Consider the following 27,115-nt stretch of genomic DNA (forward strand, 5'->3'; position numbering starts at 1 on the left):
AGCTGATGTTATTTATCGTTCATTTAGCTTGTTATTTATCCTTCAAAGAGACCCAAACTTCCATATATGACCAGGAGCAAAAGTATTGCGACATGTAATATTGCAATACCTTCTACTGTCTGACAAATTGAAGTGGCCACCACGAACATGTAAATGACCACAGAATAAGTTTCTTTAAGTCTGACTACATTGTATGGGATTATACAACTATATCCACATACCAACTCCTTGGATACATATTTCAATTATAAACACACTGGGTAAACAAACTGGATTTGTTAGAAATTTTCAAATGTCACAAACTCAACAGTATGACCTGAATACATTGATTGGTCAATGTCATCGATCACGTGGTGTTAAGGTACATAGAGCTCCATCTTTCGGTCGATGAAGAAGCATTTCCTGTATATCCGTTGATTGGTTAGGATCCAGGGTGAAGTTGAACCATTGTAAAAACTTCACTAATATTAATTTTGATTCTATCTGAAACGTGGAAAAAGATAAATATATTTAATTGACATACACTGCAATATCTTCAATAAACATCAAAAGAAAGATAAATTGGTTGGTATTGAGATGATTTTTTAAGCCTTGATCATGATAAGAAACTCTTCTTACCTCCGCAAAATGTTTTCCGATACAGGTTCGTGGTCCCATTGAGAATGGAAAGTACCGGTAGCTACCAATTCTGAAAATTAATAAAAAAAAAAAAACCTAATAGTTATTATTTTACTTATCATAAATCAAGACCCTTCGCGCGCTTAATTATTAGGTAGACCTAATGAAGTTTAATAGCCTTTCTCGAAGCTCCAACGACCTACATATCGTGAATGCCAACCGCCACATTCCGGAATACTTCCGGATGGGAATGTCCTATTTAGTCACACATACATGCTTATCTAGTTTAAACAGTATTTTATTCATGAATTGATACATATACATACAATACATAAACACATTTCGGAATTGGAAAACAAGCTTAGAGTTTGTATAAATTTCTTTCGCTGAAATATCAAGCCAAATTAAATGCTAATTTATTGCAACATGTTGCTTGGGTCAGATTGCGTTGGCATCTAGGATAGTGATCGAAAACTCAGTAATGATTATAATTTAAAAGATCGAGGGATACGCATACATATTTATGAAATAGACTGATGTGTCATTCATGCAGGTTAAACACATAAATAAGATAAGATAAATAAGAGTTGTTTAATACGATAATTCTTTTACCCGGCATAGGAAACCAAACTTTCCGAAACTTGTTTTCAATTTATCACATGGGATACAGTGGGGTTCACCGTCAATCTTTCGCCATATAAAACGAATGACAACATTTTTGCGAAATATACATTTGCACGTAATTTCACGAGAGAGCTCGAAGACGAATGTTTCGCGGAAAAAAATGTATTAAACGTAAAATGAATACATGGTTGTCAGTAAGAACCACAGATCGCGATGTCATGTATTCAAGAATATATATACTGAGCGAATATACTAACGAGAACGCGAAATATGGTATACGGGAAAATAAATGGTTTACAGTAACTGAAAAGGGACCGGATTGTTACGCAAATTGTAAAGGACACAGTGTGACCGATTACGTCATGACAACAGAACCACTTGTCATATCGTTTAGAAAAAAGTAGTTGTTTATAAACATCAAACTACGTGGAGTACTAAATGCAACGTTATGAACTAACTCAGATAATTGAATATGTTCGATGGGTGTCCCTAAAAGGTTTGTTGTTATGTGTGTCAAGTCATCATTATGTTTACGATGTGGTGTTCAAAGTCAGTCATTCAATGTCATTATGTTTACGATGTGTAGTTCAAGGGTCACTTTAGGTGCTTACTCAGTCTATTTAAAATCAAACCACACGTAAAATGACATTAAACGAAGGAGAACAGGGACAAGGAGCGAAGCACATCGTCACTTTAAAGACCCATGTGGCTCCATTTTTTTTATAAAAATTAACCAGGTTTTTTTTCACTTTGAAATCTTTAATTTACCTTTTCCTGTTCTCCTCACTGAATCTCTCGGGTTGAAACTCTAGAGGGTCAGGAAAATACTCTTCATGATTTGACATCACGTACATACTAAACTGCAAGGGAACCAGAATAAAGCCAATTAGATATTTACAGGGTATTAGACAGTAAGACAAAGCCTAGAAATAAGCGGAGTCATGCAAGCGATAAACGTTTTAACCGCTAGATAACTATAAATTTAAAAATAACGAAAGTAATAACACATTTTATCACATTAAATTATTATTTAATTTTCAATTGATAGATAGAATTCAGAATTTTGTTAAAGAAGATCCACCGCTGGTATTTTTCACTATCTAAAACAGGAGCAGACGATTAAGTATTTTTCTTCAGTTACAAAAATTCTTACTTTACCCCATTTCACAATTGAAAAGTTTGAGCTTCTAATTTTATTTCAATTTAAAAGTATGAAAAAATTGATTGCATCCCGAAAAAATTCCGTGACACTATGGAATGAAGAACTGATTGTGCATGCAGCAAAGGCAAAATAAATTATTTTGTATCATTTACTGTTTTGATTAGACACACATATATATATACGATTGAACACGATTTATTGTTCAAACGATGAATATCATTTATGCTCTGTTGGCGATGGAGCATCTTTAAATGCGGTTGTTTAATTACGCCACCAAAGATAAAAATTAAACTCTACATACACACACAGAGGTTCCTTTAGGTAATGCATAACCATCGATGACATCATTTTGATTAGTTTCGCGATAGGTGGCAGCACTTGGTGGATACCTCCTTAAGGTCTCTTGCAAAACTATATCAAGATACCGTAGTTTATTGAGGTCTTCAAATTCTACAGACGGCTTTTCACCAACAACTGTGTCTATTTCGTCTCTAAGTCTGATAACAGATACACGACTCACATTTTAATTACATGTAATTAGTAATTATCTGCTAGTATTTATTTTCTTGCATATTGTAAATTGTTTTGTAATACAATACTGTATAGTAGAAATAATTAACGTCGACCTATATGGTAATCTCAAAAGTACACAAACAACTGTACATAAAGTGTAGTGTATTAGAAAAATGATAAAGTATACAATAAGGTTTTACAGAGGAATAAGATATCTATGGTTTTTTCATGTAAAACACCCATGATACATATCTGGATAAAATGAGATTCTTTGAATAAAAATCCGGACTCGTTTATTCCAGAACTCACCTTTTTAAAACATGGGGATGTTTTGCGAGGCATATCAAACAGAACGATAACAAACAGGACGTTGTTTCTTGGCCTGAAATTTAAAAAAAAATGAGGGGGGGGGCTGACGTAACTTAGTAATTATATAAAAGCATGTATATATGTCGTATAAATCACATAACATAATGTTCCAACCAATACTGATTTCTATCAAACATGCATTATTGGTGATACGGAGACATAAGCGAACAATGCCAGAATCTAGTCATTTTCACTACAATAATACTTATCTCTTAGATAATAAAATGGAGAACTTTTCTATACGTTTTGTTCATATTTTCTTCTGATCAAGATTCGTGATAGACATCCAGAAATATAAGGTTATTGGACATGTAACATTTATGTTTACTCTAGGCAGACAATTCTCTTTTGTTTTCTTTTTTTAATAGTGCATTTTTTCTTCGTTTTCCGTAATTTCTACATCCACCATAATAGTTCTATGTGCCACTGATCATTTACCTAAACATAAGGTTTTGTATTACCAAATAAATGATACTTACCCGCCAAGAACAACGTCAAAAAGTTGTCCAAGAGTATCTCGCGATCATGTTGGGTTTTCGGGTCTACAAATAAAGGATGTAATTATCATGTACAAATTGATGCTACTAGTAAGAAACTTTAAGAATCAACAATAAATCTACTTTTACGTCACAGTTACGTCACAATCGCGAACATTGCAGTGTAGCTGTTTAATCTTTGAAGCCTTTGTAAGCGTCATTTAGACGACAGACTATACCATGCAAAACAGGATTTTGTTAAATTTCGCGAGGTATTAACTATACGATAGTAAGGTTGATGATAACAGAGCCCTTTAGTCACGTCTTTCAACTGTTATCATGTCCGTCAAACTTTTAACAAAGATGGTGGCTGTATGCATCTGTCCCAAAAAGGGGTTGTCATAAGGTAGACCATATGTATCGATAGACTTACCACAAACCCGCACCATATGTGTGGATAAACTTATCACAAACCCGCAACATATGTGTGGTAGACTTACCACAAACCCGCACCATATGTGTGGTTAGACTTACCACAAACCCGCACCATATGTGTGGATAGACTTACCACAAACCCGCACCATATGTGTGGATAGACTTACCACAAACCCGCACTATATGTGTGGGTAGACTTACCACAAACCCGCACCATATGTGTGGTTAGACTTACCACAAACCCGCACCATATGTGTGGTTAGACTTACCACATACCCGCACCATAGGTGTAGATAGACTTCCCACAAACCCGCACCATATGTGTGGTTAGACTTACCACATACCCGCACCATATGTGTGGATAGACTTACCACAAACCCGCACTATATATGTGGATAGACTTACCACAAACCCGCACAATATGTGTGGGTAGACATACCACAAACCCGCACCATATGTGTGGTTAGACTTACCACGAACCCGCACCATAGGTGTAGATAGACTTCCCACAAACCCGTACCATATGTGTGGATAGACTTACCACAAACCCGCACCATATGTGTGGATAGATTTACCACAAACCCGCACTATATGTGTGGTTAGACTTACCACACAACCGCACCATATGTGTGGATAGACTTACCACAAACCCGCACCATATGTGTGGATAGACTTACCACAAACCCGCACTATATGTGTGGTTAGACTTACCACAAACCCGCACCATATGTGTGGTTAGACTTACCACAAACCCGTACCATATGTGTGGTTAGACTTACCACAAACCCGCACCATATGTGTGGGTAGACTTACCACAAACCCGCACCATATGTGTGGATAGACTTACCACAAACCCGCACCATATGTGTGGATAGACTTACCACAAACCCCGCACCATATGTGTGTGATAGACTTCCCACAAACCCGTACCATATGTTTGGGTAGACTTACCACAAACCCGTACCATATGTGTGGATAGACTTACCACAAACCCGCACCATATGTGTGAATAGACTTACCACAAACCCGCACCATATGTGTGGATAGACTTACCACAAACCCGCACCATATGTGTGGATAGACTTACCACAAACCCGCACCATATGTGTGGATAGACTTACCACAAACCCGCACATATGTGTGGTTAGACTACCCACAAACCCGCACCATATGTGTGGATAGACTTACCACAAAACTCGCACCATATGTATCGATAGACTTACCACAAACCCGCACCATATGTGTGGATAGATTTACCACAAACCCGCACCATATGTGTGGTTAGACTTACCACAAACCCGTACCATATGTGTGGTTAGACTTACCACAAACCCGCACTATATATGTGGATAGACTTACCACAAACCCGCACCATATGTGTGAATAGACTTATCACAAACCCGTACCATATGTCTGGATAGACCTACCACAAATCCGCACCATATGTGTGGATAGACTTACCACAAACCCGCACCATATGTGTGGATAGACTTACCACAAACCCGCACCATATGTGTGGGTAGACTTACCACAAACCCGTACCATATGTGTGGATAGACTTACCACAAACCCGCACCATATGTGTGAATAGACTTACCACAAACCCGCACCATATGTGTGAATAGACTTATCACAAACCCGCACCATATGTGTGGATAGACTTACCTCAAACCCGCAACATATGTGTGGAAAGACTTACCATAAACCCGCACCATATGTGTGAGTATATCATCAGGTACATGGGAGTTGTCCGCTATGGCCGCCAGTCTCTCGTCTATCATTGACGAACAGTGTTGTCTGAGGAATGCACACGACTTCTTCACACTCCGACAATATGTCCAGTTCAGTGGATTGTACTGTAGGTACAAATAGTATGACTTAAATAAGGGACTCTTTACCTTTCTCGAAACCGACTAAATGCATATTTTATCCATAGTCGGAAAAGGACATAATAATTGCCATCTTATTATCTTCCTCTTCACAGAGTTAACCAAATGCAAATTTCAAACTAAAATAAAATTAATTTTTTTTCAACAATCTCTTTAAAAAGACGCACAAGGTATGGTACTATGTACAGCAAGATAACTAAGATTAAAACATTGAGGAACAGCGTCATACAGACATAAGAGGATTTCGCCCATTTCTTATGATGCCAATAAAAACTTGACCGAAAGCTCTGCTGAATGGATTGGTATCACTGTCGATGGTCTGGAAGTCCTCACTACAGGCCACCTGTTAATACAAAGGCTGGACACATTATACTGTGGTGTGTCGCTGCTAAAGCAGAGGCTAACGTCATTCTGTCGTTTGTTGCTGCTAAAATGACAATCTCATTAAAACCAGCTCTTCTGTACGCTTACGTTAATATGAATATCGTAAGCATATTGAAGAGCTGGTTTAAAAAAATTAGCATTATGGCAGATTCTTAAATTGCTATAGCTGTCTGCTATGATCTCAAAATGATCACGTAATGAATGGCTGGATAACTGATACCTCGCACAATGGTCATCGATATCTTCAATCAAATTGGATTTTACTATATCAGATTGAATTGAAGATTAACTTGAATAAAAAAAGTTTATAGAGCTATAACACAAACATAAGAATGTGTGTATACTAAACAAACCGAGAAGCGGTTTAAGATAAGAGTACATTTCGACTTTTGTGTCACAGTTCAATGACATAGAAAATCTATTTGTAACTATAAGGATATTATAAACAGTGCTGTGCCACTTCAGTGATATCTAACAAGTTCAAAGTTCTACGGTTGTTAGATGTCATATGCATTGATCGATCCCGATCATTTTTCGGCAACAGATGCACGCGTATCGATAAAAACTTCGCAACAGAAAAAGACTTAAAAATAGATTACCTTTCCAATTAAATCAAGGGCGATGTGATTGAATTCGTTGAACATATTAACTGGTGTGTGCCCATCTGATAATTGACTGAGCTTCCTCACTAAGGCATCAGCTGATTCGTTGAATTCGCCCATTAAATTCCGCATCTGACTGAGAAATCAGAACCGAGAATTGATCTTAATTAATGTTGACATGAAAAACAGCTAACAACGTAACCTCAAATTAATATCAGCAGAAGCATTAAATCAAGATAAGCTAAAGCACTAGGCCAAGTGAGACACAGACGTAAAAAGAAAATCGATGGCAATCGTGTTTTGATGGTAAAGGTTTGGCCAAATGTCTGAGCGAAGGCAAATAGTTATTACAAATGAATACGAGTTGTACTTGTGCCTTGATTAGAATCGATGATAATAGTGATGATAATGGTGACGAGGAGCGACGATGCTAGTCTTAATGATAAGTGTGGTATTGATAAAGGTGTCAGGTAACACTGTATAAGTTATTGATATATTCATAAAATTAGAATAAATATGGAAAGGACTGGTATACATATAGCTTGCTGACTGATCGATTGTTGATATATATATATATACATTTACAGTTTGCACTGACATGGACTCAATGACCATGCTTTCTAGTATTATCATTATCAGTGTAAAATGATTGCACAACACGTGCGGCGAATCTATTGTTACGAGAATAGTCGCTGGCGTAGCAATATGGGGTCATGACCACACTTTTTGATGGGAACATATGAATGACTCGATTCCAATCGTCTGTTAAATCGAATTCGTTGACGATGACGTGAGAGTAAATAATATGGGTATTTTAATTAAAAATTATGCAACTGTCGCGAGACTAAATAATATTCATTTACGTGAAAAACTGTAAATATAAGGAATAGATTTTTATTTTGTTGAGGTTATGAGGGTATAATGATAATGAAGCCGGGGTTACATAATTTACATGTGCTCCAAAAGACCATTATCATTATACCCTCATAACCTCAACAAAATAAAAAAATCTATTCCTTAAATAACTATATTGTACCTTATTCTGTATAACTCGATGCATTCTTAATGTTCATTGACAGTAAAATATCTTGAAATGAAATAAAATGAAACATATATTTTAATATACCAATTATATCAGGTGAGTGCATAATGGTAAGCACTAGATGTATTTGATTTGTAATTCATTTCACTATTCCCTCTATTCACTTCAACATCGACACATCTATACCAAAAGCTAAAATCGATATTGCTTTAGTTAGATAAACATTGGCATAGACAGAAATGTATCCTTCCCAAACAGACAGGCGCTATTAAAGTTGAACAACATAGCTATATATGTATACATATAATCTCACGGGACACATGTTAATTAATGAAAACAGACATTCTACCCAGTCGATACCAGTCTTCAATTGTTTGTCGAACACAATAACTTTAAGGGCTGAATACCGACAGGATATAAGTACAGTTATCTATCTGAACTCAACATCAGCTGAACAAAAGAAGATATGAAAATAAGTCTATTGTTTTGTACAGAGGACGACGGTTCAGGAGCTGCAAAAGTGCAGGCGTCCTCTCATCCATCGACAACGGCAGTCAAACAAATCTGAATCAAATCCGGGTCATGTCACAATCTTAATCTACAGAATCTAAGTATGAGCACTTATCATAAAGGAAGTATGATGTTTGTTTCGATTAAGGACGGTACCTACGGACGATCATCAACAAAGACCATATAGCATCCCTAACGTGTTCTAGGACGACTTCACAGTGGAATATCATATTTGAAATATAAAAGGTGCTTGATATGTTGGGCTATTTTTGATAATAATTTTGTCCTGTAGCAGCTCGTAACATCATGAGTTTAGGTACCTCCTCCGAAACCAACACTCTATATTAGGTCTAAGTTTGTGTTGCTGTACATACCTCCTCTAAAATTAATGCTGAATCTTTGGCCTACGTACGTGTTCTATAAATACATCCTCTAAACCAATACTGTATATTAGGTCTAAGCATATGTTCCTCAAAACCAATACTGTATATTAGACCTAAGCATGTGTTCCTCTAAACCAATACTGTATATTAGACCTAAGCATGTGTTCCTCTAAACCAATACTGTATATTAGACCTAAGCATGTGTTCCTCTAAACCAATACTGTATATTAGACCTAAGCATGTGTTCCTCTAAACCAATATTGTATATTAGGTCTAAGCATGTGTTCCTCTAAACAAATACTGTATATTAGACCTAAGCATGTGTTCCTCTAAACCAATACTGTATATTAGGTTTGAGCATATGTTCCTCTAAACCAATACTGTATATTAGGTTTAAGCATGTGTTCCTCTAAACCAATACAGTAATATCAGACCTAAGCATGTGTTCCTCTAAACCAATACTGCACATTGGACCTAAGCATGTGTTCCTCTAAATCAATACTGTATATTAGACCTAAGCATGTGTTCCTCTAAACCAATACTGTATATTAGACCTAAGCATTTGTTCCTCTAAACAAATACTGTATATTAGACCTAAGCATGTGTTCCTCTAAACCAATACTGTATATTAGACCTAAGCATGTGTTCCTCTAAACCACTACTGTATATTAGACCTAAGCATGTGTTCCTCTAAACCAATACAGTATATCAGACCTAAGCATGTGTTCCTCTAAACCAATACTGTATATTAGACCTAAGCATGTGTTCCTCTAAATCAATACTGTATATTAGACCTAAGCATGTGTTCCTCTAAATCAATACTGTATATTAGACCTAAGCATGTGTTCCTCTAAACCAATACTGTATATTAGACCTAAGCATGTGTTCCTCTAAACCAATACTGTATATTAGACCTAAGCATATTAGACCTAAGCATGTGTTCCTCTAAACCAATACAGTATATCAGACCTAAGCATGTGTTCCTCTAAACCAATACTGTATATTAGACCTAAGCATGTGTTCCTCTAAACCAATACAGTATATCAGACCTAAGCATGTGTTCCTCTAAACCAATACTGTATATTAGACCTAAGCATGTGTTCCTCTAAACCAATACTGTATATTAGACCTAAGCATGTGTTCCTCTAAACCAATACTGTATATTAGACCTAAGCATGTGTTCCTCTAAACCAATACTGTATATTAGACCTAAGCATGTGTTCCTCTAAACCAATACTGTATATTAGACCTAAGCATGTGTTCCTCTAAACCAATACAGTATATCAGACCTAAGCATGTGTTCCTCTAAACCAATACTGCACATTAGACCTAAGCATGTGTTCCTCTAAATCAATACTGTATATTAGACCTAAGCATGTGTTCCTCTAAATCAATACTGTATATTAGACCTAAGCATGTGTTCCTCTAAACCAATACTGTATATTAGACCTAAGCATGTGTTCCTCTAAACCAATACTGTATATTAGACCTAAGCATTTGTTCCTCTAAACCAATACTGTATATTAGACCTAAGCATGTGTTCCTCTAAACAAATACTGTATATTAGACCTAAGCATATGTTCCTCTAAATCAATACTGTATATTAGACCTAAGCATGTGTTCCTCTAAACCAATACTGTATATTAGACCTAAGCATGTGTTCCTCTAAACCAATACTGTATATTAGACCTAAGCATGTGTTCCTCTAAACCAATACTGTAATATTAGACCTAAGCATTTGTTCCTCTAAACCAATACTGTATATTAGACCTAAGCATGTGTTCCTCTAAACCAATACAGTATATCAGACCTAAGCATGTGTTCCTCTAAACCAATACTGTATATTAGACTAGCATATTAGACCTAAGCATGTGTTCCTCTAAACCAATACAGTATATCAGACCTAAGCATGTGTTCCTCTAAACCAATACTGTATATTAGACCTAAGCATATTAGACCTAAGCATGTGTTCCTCTAAACCAATACAGTATATCAGACCTAAGCATGTGTTCCTCTAAACCACTACTGTATATTAGACCTAAGCATGTGTTCCTCTAAACCAATACAGTATATAGACCTAAGCATGTGTTCCTCTAAACCAATACTGCAATTAGACCTAAGCATGTGTTCCTCTAAAATACTGTATATTAGACCTAAGCATGTGTTCCTCTAAACCAATACTGTATATTAGACCTAAGCATGTGTTCCTCTAAACCAATACTGTATATTAGACCTAAGCATGTGTTCCTCTAAACCAATATTGTATATTAGGTCTAAGCATGTGTTCCTCTAAACAAATACTGTATATTAGACCTAAGCATGTGTTCCTCTAAACCAATACTGTATATTAGGTTTGAGCATATGTTCCTCGAAACCAATACTGTATATTAGGTTTGAGCATATGTTCCTCTAAACCAATACTGTATATTAGACCTAAGCATGTGTTCCTCTAAACCAATACAGTATATCAGACCTAAGCATGTGTTCCTCTAAACCAATACTGTATATTAGACCTAAGCATGTGTTCCTCTAAATCAATACTGTATATTAGACCTAAGCATGTGTTCCTCTAAATCAATACTGTATATTAGACCTAAGCATGTGTTCCTCTAAATCAATACTGTATATTAGACCTAAGCATGTGTTCCTCTAAACCAATACAGTATATTAGACCTAAGCATATGTTCCTCTAAACCAATACTGTATATTAGACCTAAGCATGTGTTCCTCTAAACCAATACTGTATATTAGACCTAAGCATGTGTACCTCTAAATCAATACTGTATATTAGACCTAAGCATGTGTTCCTCTAAACCAATACTGTATATTAGACCTAAGCATGTGTTCCTCTAAACCAATACTGTATATTAGACCTAAGCATGTGTTCCTCTAAACCAATACTGTATATTAGACCTAAGCATATGTTCCTCTAAACCAATACTGTATATTAGACCTAAGCATGTGTTCCTCTAAACCAATACTGTATATTAGACCTAAGCATGTGTTCCTCTAAACCAATACTGTATATTAGACCTAAGCATGTGTTCCTCTAAACCAATACTGTATATTAGACCTAAGCATGTGTTCCTCTAAACCAATACTGTATATTAGACCTTAGCATGTGTATATTAGACCTTAGCATGTGTTCCTCTAAACCAATACTGTATATTAGACCTAAGCATGTGTTCCTCTACATACCTCCTCTGAAACCAATGCTGTAACTTTGGCCTCAGCATACTTCCTTTTCCGGTGTTATGATCTCTCTCTGTCAGCAGCCCTTCACCGAGAAATCTGAAATGATATGAAATATGCATTAATAAAATATACAAATATTCTTTTAACAAATACCTGCCCATATAATCTTGCCAAAAAATTACCCAAGTATAGGCTGAATGGCAATGCTATATTAATATAATGACAGATACAGTTTCAGCATTTGTAGTAGCGTATGGAAAATCCACCGTTAATTAACAGTTTACATGTTGTAATGAAATATACATAATTCAGGAAAAAATATGAAACAATTGAAGTGCAGTAAACAAATACTATTTGAGTTGTCATTGTTCACAATCTTCATTCAGAAAATTCTTAAAGAGCTTGTAGTTTTAATGGGAAACCGAAGAGTTATACCTTTCTCCGAAGATATGTCCCATCGTTCCGTAAACTTGTTTAGGTTTTCTATGGTTAGCGACAACCATTTCCTGTTGCATATAAAAACAACACATGTTTGATAGATAGATAAATAATAACAATTTGAGTGCATTGTATAGAAAGTTGTCATATACAAACACCATATCTACACGACACAAAGCAAAAGTAATGTCTTTTGATGAAGATAATGACCTAAATATAATAAAAGTAAATTATGTTACCACTGTGTAGAACAAATTCGTTTTTACTGTTGTTGTGATGAAACCATAAATATAAAAAAACAACGAAATTCGTTCAATGCAAAACTGACATCATGGTTACAAACAGATCACAAATATATCATGTTATATAGTAACAAAATGGCGTAAAAGACATTTTCACTTAGTAATCTACGAAAGCTGTGCATCCCGTCAGAATGAAATACATGTATGATAGCAGTTAAACTATATACGTCGAAAGTAGATACTGCCATTTGAAAGACTTAAAAACTGTGTGTAAACATTTTTAAAGATTTGTGTCTTATATTTTTTTTTTTTTTTTTTTTTTTTTTGCTCGATCGGTTACATAATTTAATGCGTACACATTCAAATACTATGTATTTCTATAGATCCATTTCCTGCCAATGCCTCATGGATGCATATTGAACTAAAACATTCTGAATAAAAAGTATAACATGGATTGTCTTTAATTGTACAATTATTTTCAATGTATTTCAGGTTTTCACTTTTAAATATTGACTTACCAGTAAGTTACATAATCCGTGATGGCTACAAGGATTAGATTAAACCTCTTACTAAATCCTAGCAGTGTAGCTGTTCTAGACGGATGGCGGACATTGTCTCATCATTACGTCACAAGGGACTCGTTGTACTTACCCTGATAGCTGTAGGATCGGTAGTAAACACTATAGCTTGATTCATTATTATCAGCCTGAAGGTACGTCCGTACTTGTGAGCACTGAAGTAAAAACATACGAACAGAATGATACTGAATATAGGCAGATTTTATTTATTAACAGGAATGTCCGTATACAAACTCTGGCCAAACAAGAACATGATTACGGATGGTATGAATTCACAGTCTGATACATTTCTGACACGACGTCTGGCAGAACAGCAAGGGAAAAATATTTCAGCATCAAACAAAACAGCAAAGTAAACAGTTCAGTCTACAAACATTAAATCCTAATGCTGAAGCCATAAAACAATTACGTAACTGTTAAAATTATTCTTTTATTGTATTATGAAGGCATAAATCTAACTTTATTGCCCCTTTGCAAATAGTAAAACCAACTATTTAAAGCTCTTTATTTGATCTCCTGTTGCAGACCGTCTGCGTACAAATAAAGTTTCATAAGATCAATGGAAGCAAGCATCATTAAATACAATGTGCTCTTACTGAATACAATCAAATTTTAACATGCTTACTTTTGTAAGACGAAGGAGAAGAAATGGCCTCCTTCTTTGATGTGTTTGATGAGTGAAGGAGCATTTCCGCTGATAAAGCTGAAAGAATATGATAACGTGGTTACACTAGCGAAGCTGGGCTAATATTAAAAGGACATTCTGCATTTAGGCATCTGGAAAGTGTTGAAATTCTGAACAGAAAATATTCATTTTAAACTACGTCTAATAGCGTCTACCAGAATTGGAATCATTACTAGATAAATACAGTTTAAACAGATTGTATTGGCTCTCGCGTTGTTTTTTTTCCGGTAACTAGCCATATTTAGTATCGGTTGATGAATTTTGATGACGTAACATTTAGTTAAATTGTATGCATCAATGATGTATGTATGTAAAGATTGTACTCTTCCATGGTCGGGGGAAATGCACATTTATTTTAATTCCATCACTTTATTAGCATTAAAGCAAATGAATGTCAGATACGCCAACGTATGATTCTTCATAGGAAAGCATTACAGATTTTAAGGAAGGTACTGTAAGTAATGTTATCCTATGAAGAATTGCAATGGAATGTTCGTGAGACTGGGCCCAGGTGTAGCAGAAAAGTAAGTATCCTATGAAGAATTGCAATGGAATGTTCGTGAGACTGGGCCCAGGTGTAGCAGAAAAGTAAACAATAACTGCTTCATCAGCTAACACATGCCAAGGCCAAACTAATATTTATTTTCAAATTGGATTCAGTAACGAGAACAGAAAGGTTTACGAACACATTACAAACGAAATCAAAATGTCTTAAGTACATTATGTTGTCAGTCGAAATGGTGACGGATTAAAATAATGATATTATTACGTAATATTATTATTATTTCATAATACTATTACATGGGTAGTAATGTGATATTATGATTTTGGCTGGATTGCGCCGCTAACATTTACTTTGGATATATATACTTAATAGCTATTATATATCACGTGGTTCAAAAAGGATGAACATACTAAGTAAATTCTCGGCCACTTTAACAAGAAAGTGTGCCAATTTCTGCCATATATCTGTGTTTATTCTTTCGTAAGCAAACAGAGCTTCGCAACGGATGAAGTTGCTTTTCTGTCAAGGATGGACGAAAATAGGATTGGTAGTTCAATTATCGTCTGCCTGCGTCTATTTAACCCCAAGATAGTCTGAGCTGAGCTCCGCCATAAAACTTTAAACATAATACATCTGTCTACCAATGTGTCTGATACCGGGGTCAGAGTGAACTTGTTATGATCCGTATGCTGTTACAGGTTCTGTCAAAAGTCGATATTTCGGATCAGAACGTTTTTTTAATACAGATCAGGAAATAAGCAATTCCGAATCAAATCCTCACCCCAGTGCACCATAATGCCCATCTTTGATATTTCAGGGGTCACTATCACTTTAGTTATATCCATCCCTGGACTATCTCATAGTCACTGAAGGCAACAGAAGACACAGGTAGTTTGGTCCTTTGATGTACGCCAAAGGAATTATATTTTAATGGTACACTGTAGTTGACGGTGTTGCTTTGAAGTTGGGCGTCGCTCTCTTTGTAATCTCCACATGAAATCTCTACAGACATGTGATTGGTCAGCTTTTCTCTTCTGAACTACCTCTAGTTTTACCTTTACAGAGATGGATATTACGTCAGTGTTGATAACTCCTGGAGTATCGAAGATGCCTGATGTATTCCTTACACAAACCTCGACTTAATTTTTTCTTCACCAAAATAGGATTGGGTAAACCCTCGAAATACTTTAACAACATGTTTAAAGAAGTTTAAAAGCAGAGAATCACATTCATAAATGTCGCTTTTAAGACCTATTTTTGTCTCAATAGAAGTTTTAAAATTTGATAGTTGGATTATTTTGCCGTCATGAATAGCATGATGAGTTACAGGTGATAAAAAACACAATTACAAACAAACGCCGAATCGTGCTTCTATTTCCTTATCACAGTTTAGGAGTTTTAACACTATCTATTTTTGCTAAGTATTATTAGTTTAATGATATTAAATTGTGTGAATTTAAATGTACCGACATTTTATGTAGTTGCAATACAATACCGATATAACTGTCAGTATTATAAATAACATTCAATGCTTTGTTTATCTTCTTTTTTTAGTCTATCGAAAATTACATCGCGTTTTCCCAATATATATATTCTTTTTTATCTATGAGCTTCTCCTGTTTATTTCCAAAGCGTAAAAAAACTTTCTTGTGTCACAGTTTCTGTCCTACATGAAGACTTGTCTCACGCAGCACAGGACAAAATCTCATGAGATTGGACATTATCACGCAATTCTTACGATTTAGTGCATCGGGCTCTCTTAATTGTCATCATTCACATTAATAAAATATGACAAAAACAATTTATTTAAAAAAAGATACATTGAAAATATATGTACCTCAGAGCTTCAAAATGTAAATAGTATGTTCTTTTTCAATTTTCATAAGAATGCTTAAAATAAAAAATAGAAAATATCATAATCGTTATAAGAATATTTAGTAAGTGTATTTATGTTGCAACAATAGTGTGACCCGAAATCATTTAGAAGAGTTCCTGGGTAAATACTTCTGTAGATGTGGCAACGATAAATTACATGTTTTTGTAACTATTCTGATGCGCTTTCTTTATTTGTAATATAGGCAAAACACAATGAGATATTGGTTCTTTTTTTTCAGATCTTGTTTGTCGAGAATTTTTGTCTCTATGGTACATAATTTTAATAAGATTTTTCAAGAAATATTGAATCGAATAACAATAACCAATCTTGCAAGACTATAGGGTTATGTGTGTGATATACAAGTTTATATATTAGATGTACATAGTGTATACATGTATCTTTGGTGTTTTTAGCTATATCGCAATAGTACACAGTTGAGAAGGTCAAGTGCTATCATTAGTACCAAGCAGAAGCGACCTTTCCTGCGGGGTAAGTTTGATTTCAATCATCAAGCCTACGAAATTGACATGATCGTATTTCTCTCGATGATGATGTCGAGGATAGGAAGTCTGAATGGTGAGTCGTATAAAGGCTACGTAAACACCCGTTCACCCTCTGTATCAAGGCGCGAACGAAGGTGTTATTATTTCCGAAGTAAACATACAACATTCTGCCTTGTTGGCAATTTTTTAAACTAAACTATTTGTGTTATTGAAATTGATTTCGTCAAGATAATCTTGGAGATATATCTCTCCTTCCGCTACGAACAACAGACACACTATCGGACATATTGTCGGAACTCCCTTTAAGCACGGCATCGTTTAGATACACCACAACCAAAACTTAGTCAAGATTAAGTATTCAGTTGGCAATTACGGTAGTATGAATGCCAACTTGGCCACGGCAATTTCAATGTTGAATTTGCAATTGTCCAGTTGACATTCATAATCCCATAATTGGCATTGTATAATAAAATGTCTAGAGATTTTTCATCCACATATAATGAGAAAAAAACAACAATTATCGTCAAAGACGGAATAGCCAATTCAACGACCATCTTCCCTGATCGCTGGAACGACAATTGTGACGTCACAATGAAAATGACGTCAAAATAAACGCCAACTGCAATTGATAAGGTTACATAGTGGCGTTGCAGTGGATATGAAATATATCGTTAACTCACCTGTCGAGTGGTGGTCCCGGCAAGTGACTATAGCTGAGATGTAGGCGGTGCAAGGACCAACAAAAGTAGGTTATGACGAGGACCAGCAGGAGAAGTAGAAGTTCGACCCACAACAGCAGCATGGCTATGACAACGCTTTCATTGTTCAATCTTCTCACCAGTCACCGTAGCTTCCACAGTCTCTGTACAGGGAACGTCAACATAATCAATAATTTAGAAAACACTATGGATTTTAACTCCCGAAGAAAAAAGTCTTAGTAGGTCATGTTTTTATAAGAAATAAAATCGTATGAATATCCAGGTCACATCTCCAGTGTATATACCAGGTTTGAACCCCAATGTCATAATCTTATTGAGGGATCATAAAATGATATCCATGCGTGTATGTCTTTATAGAGTGTCTGGGTCTAAATCCTGTAATCTCTATAACAAGTCTATGAATTACACTAAGACAACAACATACAACCTGAAAATGTCAACATCACCTGTAATATTTGCATCTAGCTAAAAAGCGAACCACAGCTGCCACTCGACGACAAATGTTGTTCGTTATGGCGCCATCAAACAGTTCAATAATGATTTACCTCGCTGTATCCTCTGTTCTTCACGCTCCATGCATACTTCACACTCTATTTACAATGTCGTCTACACACTGACAATTGTTTGCTACAGATGTAATCAATGTGACGAAATGTTATCAGTCACAAATAGGGCAATAGTATGCATCTCGCACTACAAACATTCACTTTAAGTTATAGAAAGCTCTTATTTGAATGGTTGATATAAACATTTTATCCTGGATGGGTTAGTGCAATGTGAATCAGTATTATGATGACATATTTTAAAGGAGGAGTATCTACTATGGAACGGTCGTATTAGGTTGACGGACACTTCTGGTTTTATCTGAAGGGTTTCGTTTATATTTGAATTTCAGACATACTCTAATAAGCATACATCACAAGGTTAATTGTTTTCTAGGATTGCTTAAAGTTATATACTAATGAGTTAAATGAGATTTTTTTTTTTAAAGAAATAATAAATTATCTATGGCCCTCTGTTGCGATATATATCCAGAATTACGAATAATAATGATGATAAAAATAATAATAACAGAGATTGGAGTGCAGTTTTCCATGCGAGATTAAATAATAACTATAAAGTTATTATCAAAATTTCATAAAATATAAATGATATATTTCTAGAGTAAATGTTGATTACAAAGGGCAAAGCTCTAGGATAAATGGTCCTTTTCATCTCCGTCCTTTGTCATTGTCGGCTATATCTTCTGCCCAAATCCTATTTTCCAAACAAATTTCCTTTCTTAAATTTACAAAATGCAATGTAAGTTGTTGTTTTTTGCGTAACTGAATAAACAAAAAGAAACGCATGAACACACCGCAAAATGAATAAAAAAACACACCTGCATAGGCTAACCAAAAACATTCCTACTCACGATGCAATTTTTGAAACCTGTAACCTACGAAAGAACGTGCCTGCGAATAGTGTGACATGCAATTTGTAAGCCCATGTATTATTGGATCCTGCAATATTCAAAGTGGCCTATATTAACAATCGCCCACAATATAAAAACTACATCTGTGTAACTATGAACCACTGTACATGCATGAAAAGCACTTACCATTGCAAATGAAACTATGATGTGTCCTCATATAAATTGGCGAAAATGGCGCAGGCCCAGCCTTGACAGGTTTGGTAGTCAATAGAAAATGTGGCGTTATCCCAGTATAATGTACCTATATGTACAAGTGGGTAATATTCTTAATTATCGGCAATATTACTGAAACAATAAATAGCGTGTTGCTGTGGAATTTCATCGATCGATAGTGGCAGAGCATGGATCTAATGACTGCACAGCTATTATCCCACCAACATCGTTGTCTTGGTTACGTAATGCAGACCCGACAAGATTAGATCCAGGTTTTCTTCGGCTTTATTTTGCATAATCTATTAGGTCGTTGTAACAATTCCAAATTTAAAAAAAAAATGACGGTTAAGCGTACTAACATATCTAGGAGGAACATCTCAGGTAACGCATATATAAATATTGATGTAAACTTGATCCCCAAAACTGGGTCAAGGTCACCGATACACACTGCACACCTGTGGGTGGTAATGATGTGTGCCTTACGTGCCAGATATGTATTGCCTACTCAATAATGCTATCTTATTGAAGCATATAATATAATAGCTCCTAAAGAACACCATCCATCCTCATTTTACAGTGCGATAAAGCCCTTTGTCAAACCTTAATGACTTATGAACCAACAAAACAAACTATTTTCTTAAATGCATCATCAAGGTGGGTTCGTGAGGTCTGCATGTTGAAATATTAAAGATGCTCCACCGCTGACAAGTGGTATTTTTTCACTATCAAAAACAGGAGCAGACGATTTAGTATTATTCTTCAGTTACAAAAGTTACTTACTTTACACCATTACCACCATTGAAAAGTTTGAGCTTCTAATTTTACTTCAAGTTAAAAATATGCAAAATAATTAATTGCATCCCGAAAAAAATCCGTGGCACTATATCCTATATTGAATGAAGTACTGATTGCCCATGTACCAAAGGCGAAATAAATCATTTTAGATTTTTTTTGTGATAATAAGACATATATATACGATTAAACACCAATTATTGTTCAGATGATGAATATCATTTATGCTCTGTCGGCGGTGGAGCATCTTTAATAAAAAAAGAAAAAAAAGCTTATTTCAACTTCAACTTTAATTTCATAGTATTATCACAAATTCTACTTTCGATTTGATTTATTAGACACTAAAAATAAGATTCAATTTCTTGCTTGCTGATAGTTTGATACGACGTTCATATGCTTAATATCTATAATTTTTGGAGATTAAAAAGTAAAAAACCGTATTATAATGTTTTATAAAATGGACCATCAATAATCATCGATATAGCTACTGACCACCAAAACCACTGTTTAGTTTTTATTTGCATAGACGTATGACACATTTTGATAAGACTATTGATAATGCGATTCTTACCTGTTTCATCGCTTCAGCGCAGGGTAAAAATCCCACACATTGCAACATGAATCTACTTTCCTAAATACTACAATTTGCCAGCTTGTTACTCATAAAGGAAACGTCTGATACGTCTACAAGCTGCCTGTACACACTATCTAACTCCGGTCACTGTCCTACGTGGTCTAAATAGCACTCGACTCTGCTATCCAAATAGTATGTCCTCAGAACTGAAAGCATCGTTAGCTTGTATAAAAGATATCTAATCAATTCTTATGTACATAATACCAAATAGGAATTTGCGAGGTGGACTTTAAATGAAGAAATGTTTTACGACTGCTGACGATCCATTTTGATATGAAAACCTGGTGTACATCATTATTGATTTGTTCTCCATAAACGGTATGTTTTGTTGACCGGCAAGTCATGACCGTAGGAGATTAGGAGTAGAACTGTGGTTAAGTGTCCACCTCGTGTACACGACAAGGGGGCACTGCACACTCATGAACTGATTGTCACATCAAACATTACAACCAGGATACAGATAGCCACGATGTGAAACACTTAACACACAACAAACTAATCCAGGGAATGTGAGGCATTTCCGCTAAGAAAGCACCACACGTGACCGTGCTACGAAAGCACCATACGTGACACTTCTACGAAAGCACCACATTTGACACTGCTACGAAAGCCCCACATGTGGCACTGTTACGAAGGCACCATGTGTAGCACTGTTACGAAAGCAACACATATAACATTGTTTCTGAAGCGCCACACGTGGCACTGCTACGACAGCACCACACGTAATGAGTCTTTAAGCCTCGATAAAACATTTTTATCAATATCCTATATGATCACATAAAAATTAAATACTTCTGTGTGGAAAGCTGGAAAACAGAAAAGAATTACAAACCAACAAATTGAGATCTTGCATATCATATTTAATACTTTGAATCCTCTAGACAAAGACAGAAACGATAGTCGTCTTATGTCTACATATTTACGGAGACATATGGTGCGGTGTTGGTAGCGATTATTATATTGACCTGAATCCCCTATACTTAATGTGCAGTGCAGCGGAAATATGTCACAGTGTTCTGTTACAAAACGCTAAGGGTCAAAACACGTATCTACGACTTGAAATGTGTACGATTGTATACCTGAGGCAATTGTTCACCTGCGGTTGGACTTTTATGATGATAGATAAACATTTTGTTTTCCCTGCCATAAATGTAAATCTTGATGTATGTACTTCACTTACCTTCACTTATGTTCTAAATATTACAAAGAAAAAATATCCACTTAAAAAATATTTTTAAACATTTTTTATCAAAGTAAACTTCTTCGTACTGGTTCACTGAAAATAGGTGTTATCCGTCCTGATGCGTATAAAAACCAAGACCACATTTGTCATTTAGTACAAAATATCTTGGTCATGGAAATAAAGAACATCTATTTTGATATAAAGTTTTTTGGTCATGGAAATTGACAACATCTATTATTTGATGTAAAGTATATTGGTAATGGAAGTAAATAACATACATTGTTTAATATAAAGTTTCTTGGTAATGGAAATAAACAATATATATTGTTTAATATAAAGTATCTTGGTAATGGAAATAAACAATATATATTGTTTAATATAAAGTATCTTGGTAATGGAAATAAACAACAAATATTGTTTTCAAAAAAGTATCTTGGTAATGGAAATAAACAACAAATATTGTTTAATATAAAGTATGTTGGTAATGGAAATAAACAACATATATTGTTTAATATAAAGTATCTTGGTAATGGAAATAAAAAAACAAATATTGTTTAATATAAAGTATGTTGGTAATGGAAATAAACAACATATATTGTTTAATATAAAGCATCGTGGTAATGGAAATAAACATCATCCATTATTTCATATAAAGTATCCTTGTCGTTGAAATTGACAACATCTATTGTTTAATATAAACGGTATCTTGGTCATGGAAACAGACAAAATCTATTATTTAATGTAATGAAGATATTTCAAGGAAATTGTAAACATCTATGATTTAATTAACAGTGTGTATAAACAGTTTTAGAGGAGAAATGTCTAGGTGTATGAGAGGCACCGACGGATTGACCCTGATAAACAGTAAAACGTGACCACTGGATATACATAAAGTAAGAGAAGGTCAGACTGACCACCTCTTATACAACATTTGTCCTCTATGTGGCGGACGTTCTATAAATACTTAACCTGCTTTATAGACTAAATGTCAAGGCCTCCTTAGCCACCACATCTGTATCAAAACAATCTGTTTATTAAGACCACTTCGGGTCGTAAATGGCCATTAATAAGACAATTTTCTTGTTTATAAGACTATTTGGGTATAGAGACCTATTTCCCCTTATTCTTTGGATGGTCGTTAGAGACATGTTTTACTGGCGCTACAGTTTCCTTTTTCTTTAAATACAATTGATTAACTAAAATAATACAAGTTTACACAATGTTATGACACGAGAAACAATAGAAATTCTTACCTAGATCACACAGCCGGAGACGGCGAAACACGCACTTCAGATAGAGGCGGGCGTCCTGAGTACTTTTTAACCGTTCTAGGTAGGACACTCTATTGTTTGTCATGACATAACACTTGTGTAAAGTAAATGTGTGTGCTATTTTTAGTGAAGTTCAAACTTAGATTAGAGGCAATTAGTATCTCCCGTGAAAGGCTTTTATGTAAATAGATCAATTCATGTATTTACATAATTATGAACGATAGTGATAAAACGTATTGGATGTATTTTACATGTGATAAATGATAAAGATATTGTTATTTAACTTGTCATTTTAGTAATTCTAGATACCCCGAGACACCCCTACAAACAACCAAACCAGAAAAACAACCCTTATACATGATATCATTTTTCAGTTTACCGAGTTTTTCATGTTAGTTCTTATAACATCCACGCAACCTATATCGACCATAATCTTGCTTTAAACAACACGTCACGGTCTACATCACACGGTTTTCAAATATTTGTTCTCGTTTTAGGGACACGTACTAATAGTTTTGAACAGGGTACATTCCTTAAAAACTATGGAATCTGGTAAGGGTAAAATGATACTATATATCAACATTTACTTGTCACTTCTACTATATAAACTAACCAAGGTGAAGTATACGTACATGTATGTATAACTGACACCCAAAACGTGACTATTATGTCATCACTAATGTTGACGTCAACTGATCACCGTAAAAGTGGCTGGTAAAGATTAATAGAAGAAAGCAATTTCAGACAATACATCGTCTATGGTAAATGAAAGGCCTATGGCAGGTATATAATATAAGAGTCTTTCATACGTGGATATGAAGGATAGGGGTATTCTACCCGAGGGTCACAAAATGTTGTAAAACCCGAGGCTTGCCGAGGGTTCTACAACATTTTGTGACCCTCGGGTAGAATACCCCTATCCTTCATATTCACGTATGAAAGAGTATTTTTCTCTCATAATTCGACGTTTTATTGCGATTTATTACTAGGATTTTCCGCCATTTTGAGACCAATTCGAAAGAAAAAGGGGACTGCAAGTCAATTCTACATATATGAAAATTGGGTGATATTTCCAACTCAATTTCTGTTGTTTCTATCTTTCAAAGTAAATAAAGCATAGTTTCTGAAAAATATTGTTAAAATTTTACCCAAAAAATAGTAATTTGGTTAACGCTGTGACGTCATGGGGCTTTATTGCATGAGTAGCCATGCAATACAGTCTTAAGTGACATGAATGTATTACCTTTGCCCACCCAGTATTATACGTGTAGGTATGAGAGAAATAGCAATATAAATATATATATATATATAAAATATCAAAGAAACACAATTTAACAAAGCATGACCATTTATTGACTCGTGCCCTATCCGGGCCTCGAACTCACGATCTACGGCACCCAATCGCCTAGCCAAACATACCTGAGCCTTCTACCACTGCGCCACATCCCTAAAAAAAAGGATGTTTCTATGACGAAGTGAAAGTCGGTTCGATTAGTCCGCTAAACCTGCCTATTTTATTAGGCTTTTTTAATTTTATTTTTTTTTTGCCTAATATATATATTAGGCCAAAAATTAGGCAATTTTTTTTAAAAAAGCCTAATAATATAGACAGGTTTAGCGGACTACGGTTCGATATGTTGACATGATCACTGTGGAAATTGTCCAATTAAATCTTTGGATCAACAACACATAGTGAACATTATACATTGTGTTTAGTAAATATTAAATATCAAAGAAACACAATTTAATATATATATATGCTAATCTAGGTTACAGCGACATAGTCACAACACTTGCCATATAATTGATTAGAAGGCCATATCAGGTTGTAAATCGTAACAATTTTCACAACAAACATCTGTATGTAAAGCACAGTCAATGTATCAGATATCAGCTGATGTATCAAAAGGTAGCTCCATATATATTATTTCTAGCTGTTAACTGTTTACTCTTCGAACGTAAAGAAGATAACTATGTACATGTAAGGTCATGATATGGGACATCAAGTAAGTAGGTCATGATATGAACATAAAACGTACCGTATGTATACTAAATCTACTATCATTGTCGTTATATCCAACTCTGGATTTTGCCATAGCCAAACTGAAGTCTACGATGGCCTATATCACCCGATATGGCTCCTGCTTTACTAAACTGTATTTGTATACACATTTGTGGTGATTGTCATGGCAACTGCTTTAGTAAAAAGCACTTGCCAACGTGTTTTGTCATTTTACTCGTTTGGCACCTGGTTTCCTAAGTAACTGTTTTGTCATTCTTACGCGTGGCCTATATCAGCCGTATTGGCGAATGTCTGGCTTTTGAGACAATTAACATTCCACGGCGATATCTATATCGTATATCCGTAACGTAAACAGTGACATCCTCACTGAGACGACAATTACAGATATAAGACGTCGAAATAAATTGGCTGCTACCGTCAGGTTTTGTAAAACACTTTATGACATTTTTTGTCATAACGCTGGTTTGTATTGGTGATAAGTAAAGGAGTATCTTCCATTCATGTAAGATGATATCCTTCGTCTTCTAAGCAAAAGATTTACCAGCCGAGTCTAACAGCACTAAATTAATTGTGCCCAAGCCTTTTTTCCGAACCTTTAATGAAATGCTTTTTTATTAACATGCAAGGTCAGTGATCATTTTGCAACTTGAAAAATACTGGATGATTTTAAAAATTCTTTTTTTTTTCAAATTCTTTCTGCATTTAACGTCGATTTAATCAAATCGGAAGAATATGTATTAGTTGTAGATAACGTTATTTTTGTGATGTCATTTTGCTAAGACAAAGAAGGGAATAGCAACGTAAATGAATTATCGCTTACAAACTCGAATATGATACATCAGGGAAATCAATATCCAATAGAAAAAGCGCTAGATAACTTTTGACGTTGAACATTTCAGAATTTCAGAAGAATGAACAAAACATGATATTTGCTACGCCCCCAGACAGTTTGCCATTTGCAAATCAGTTTTATTGCTATAAAGCGCGATAAACAGCGATGTATTTCCTCCTTAAAGCACACGGGAGGGTATTAAATTGTTACGTAAAACTGTTCATTAAAGCACCATGTCTCACGACTAAAATGGTTTAGCAGACATGACATATAAATCGATTGATTGCATGGCTGATAAGTCGGCAAAAAGTCATACCAGACAGCTAATGGTAAGACGCCGTAGAATATCGATTTAACAGAGCTGAAAACATGTTGATCTGAAAGAAGTATTGTCAGCACTCCATTAGTAACCCCTACAAAACACACCATCAGTGTTTGGTGAAGGTCATGCTGATGAAAACAGAATGTTGTCCGTGAAATATGTTAAGTAATTATTCTAATTCTCTCCAGAACCGGCAGGTGAGCTCTTTGCCAATTATCAAAACATCTCGACAGTTTCATATTTCGGTGACAATTTTATCTGCGAAAAATGGCCGAATAGACTCTACTTATAAGTGTTCATATTAGGGATGTACATAAGCAACTGCATATTCTATTCAAATAAGTGGTGAAATATGTTAACAAATAAGTGGTGAAATATGTTAACAAATAAGTGGTGAAATATGTTAACAAATAAGTGGTGAAATATGTTAACAAATAAGTGGTGAAATATGTTAACAAATAAGTGGTGAAATATGTTAACAAATAAGGGGTGAAATATGTTAACAAATAAGTGGTGAAATATGTTAACAAATAAGTGGTGAAATATGTTAACAAATAAGTGGTGAAATATGTTAACAAATAAGTGGTGAAATATGTTAACAAATAAGTGGTGAAATATGTTAACAATAAGGTATATGTTAACAAATAAGGGTGAAATATGTTAACAAATAAGTGTGAAATATG

At 35.0% G+C, this 27,115-nt stretch overlaps 1 protein-coding gene across 4 annotated transcripts; it reads right to left on the reverse strand.

Moving 5' to 3' along the window:
- Nucleotides 1-4: 4 nt before the first annotated feature.
- LOC138323768 (cholesterol 24-hydroxylase-like) lies at nt 5-23,962 on the reverse strand. 4 transcript variants are annotated; one of them, XM_069268617.1, is made up of 16 exons: nt 20,739-21,270; nt 19,349-19,463; nt 17,710-17,891; nt 14,086-14,163; nt 13,534-13,615; nt 12,638-12,708; nt 12,206-12,298; nt 7,070-7,208; nt 6,316-6,429; nt 5,897-6,053; nt 3,766-3,828; nt 3,227-3,299; nt 2,706-2,901; nt 2,011-2,102; nt 619-688; nt 5-483 (listed from the first exon to the last, which is right to left on the reverse strand). In XM_069268617.1, exons 3-16 carry the CDS (start codon nt 17,829-17,831, stop codon nt 340-342), a joined length of 1,494 nt encoding a protein of 497 aa, XP_069124718.1. In that variant the 5' UTR covers nt 17,832-17,891; nt 19,349-19,463; nt 20,739-21,270; the 3' UTR covers nt 5-339. The 4 variants fall into 4 exon arrangements, with proteins under 4 accessions (XP_069124718.1, XP_069124701.1, XP_069124710.1 ...); XM_069268600.1 differs by lacking the exons at nt 19,349-19,463; nt 20,739-21,270 and adding an exon at nt 23,238-23,962; XM_069268609.1 differs by lacking the exon at nt 19,349-19,463 and having other exon boundaries at nt 20,739-21,269.
- Between the last annotated feature and the right edge of the window lie 3,153 nt (nt 23,963-27,115).

Source organism: Argopecten irradians, chromosome 1 (genome assembly GCF_041381155.1).
Source record: "Argopecten irradians isolate NY chromosome 1, Ai_NY, whole genome shotgun sequence".
Lineage (NCBI taxonomy): Eukaryota > Metazoa > Mollusca > Bivalvia > Pectinida > Pectinidae > Argopecten > Argopecten irradians.

Excerpts from the sequence above, each read along its gene's own strand:
- LOC138323768 (XM_069268600.1), bottom strand. The coding sequence starts at position 17,831 with ATGCTGCTGTTGTGGGTCGAACTTCTACTTCTCCTGCTGGTCCTCGTC. Across the intron at positions 2,103-2,705 it reads CTAAAGGAACCTCTGTGTGT|TTTAGTATGTACGTGATGTC; the intron begins GTATGTAGAGTT and ends GTTCCCTTGCAG. Across the intron at positions 689-2,010 it reads AGTGAGGAGAACAGGAAAAG|AATTGGTAGCTACCGGTACT; the intron begins GTAAATTAAAGA and ends ATTAATTTTCAG.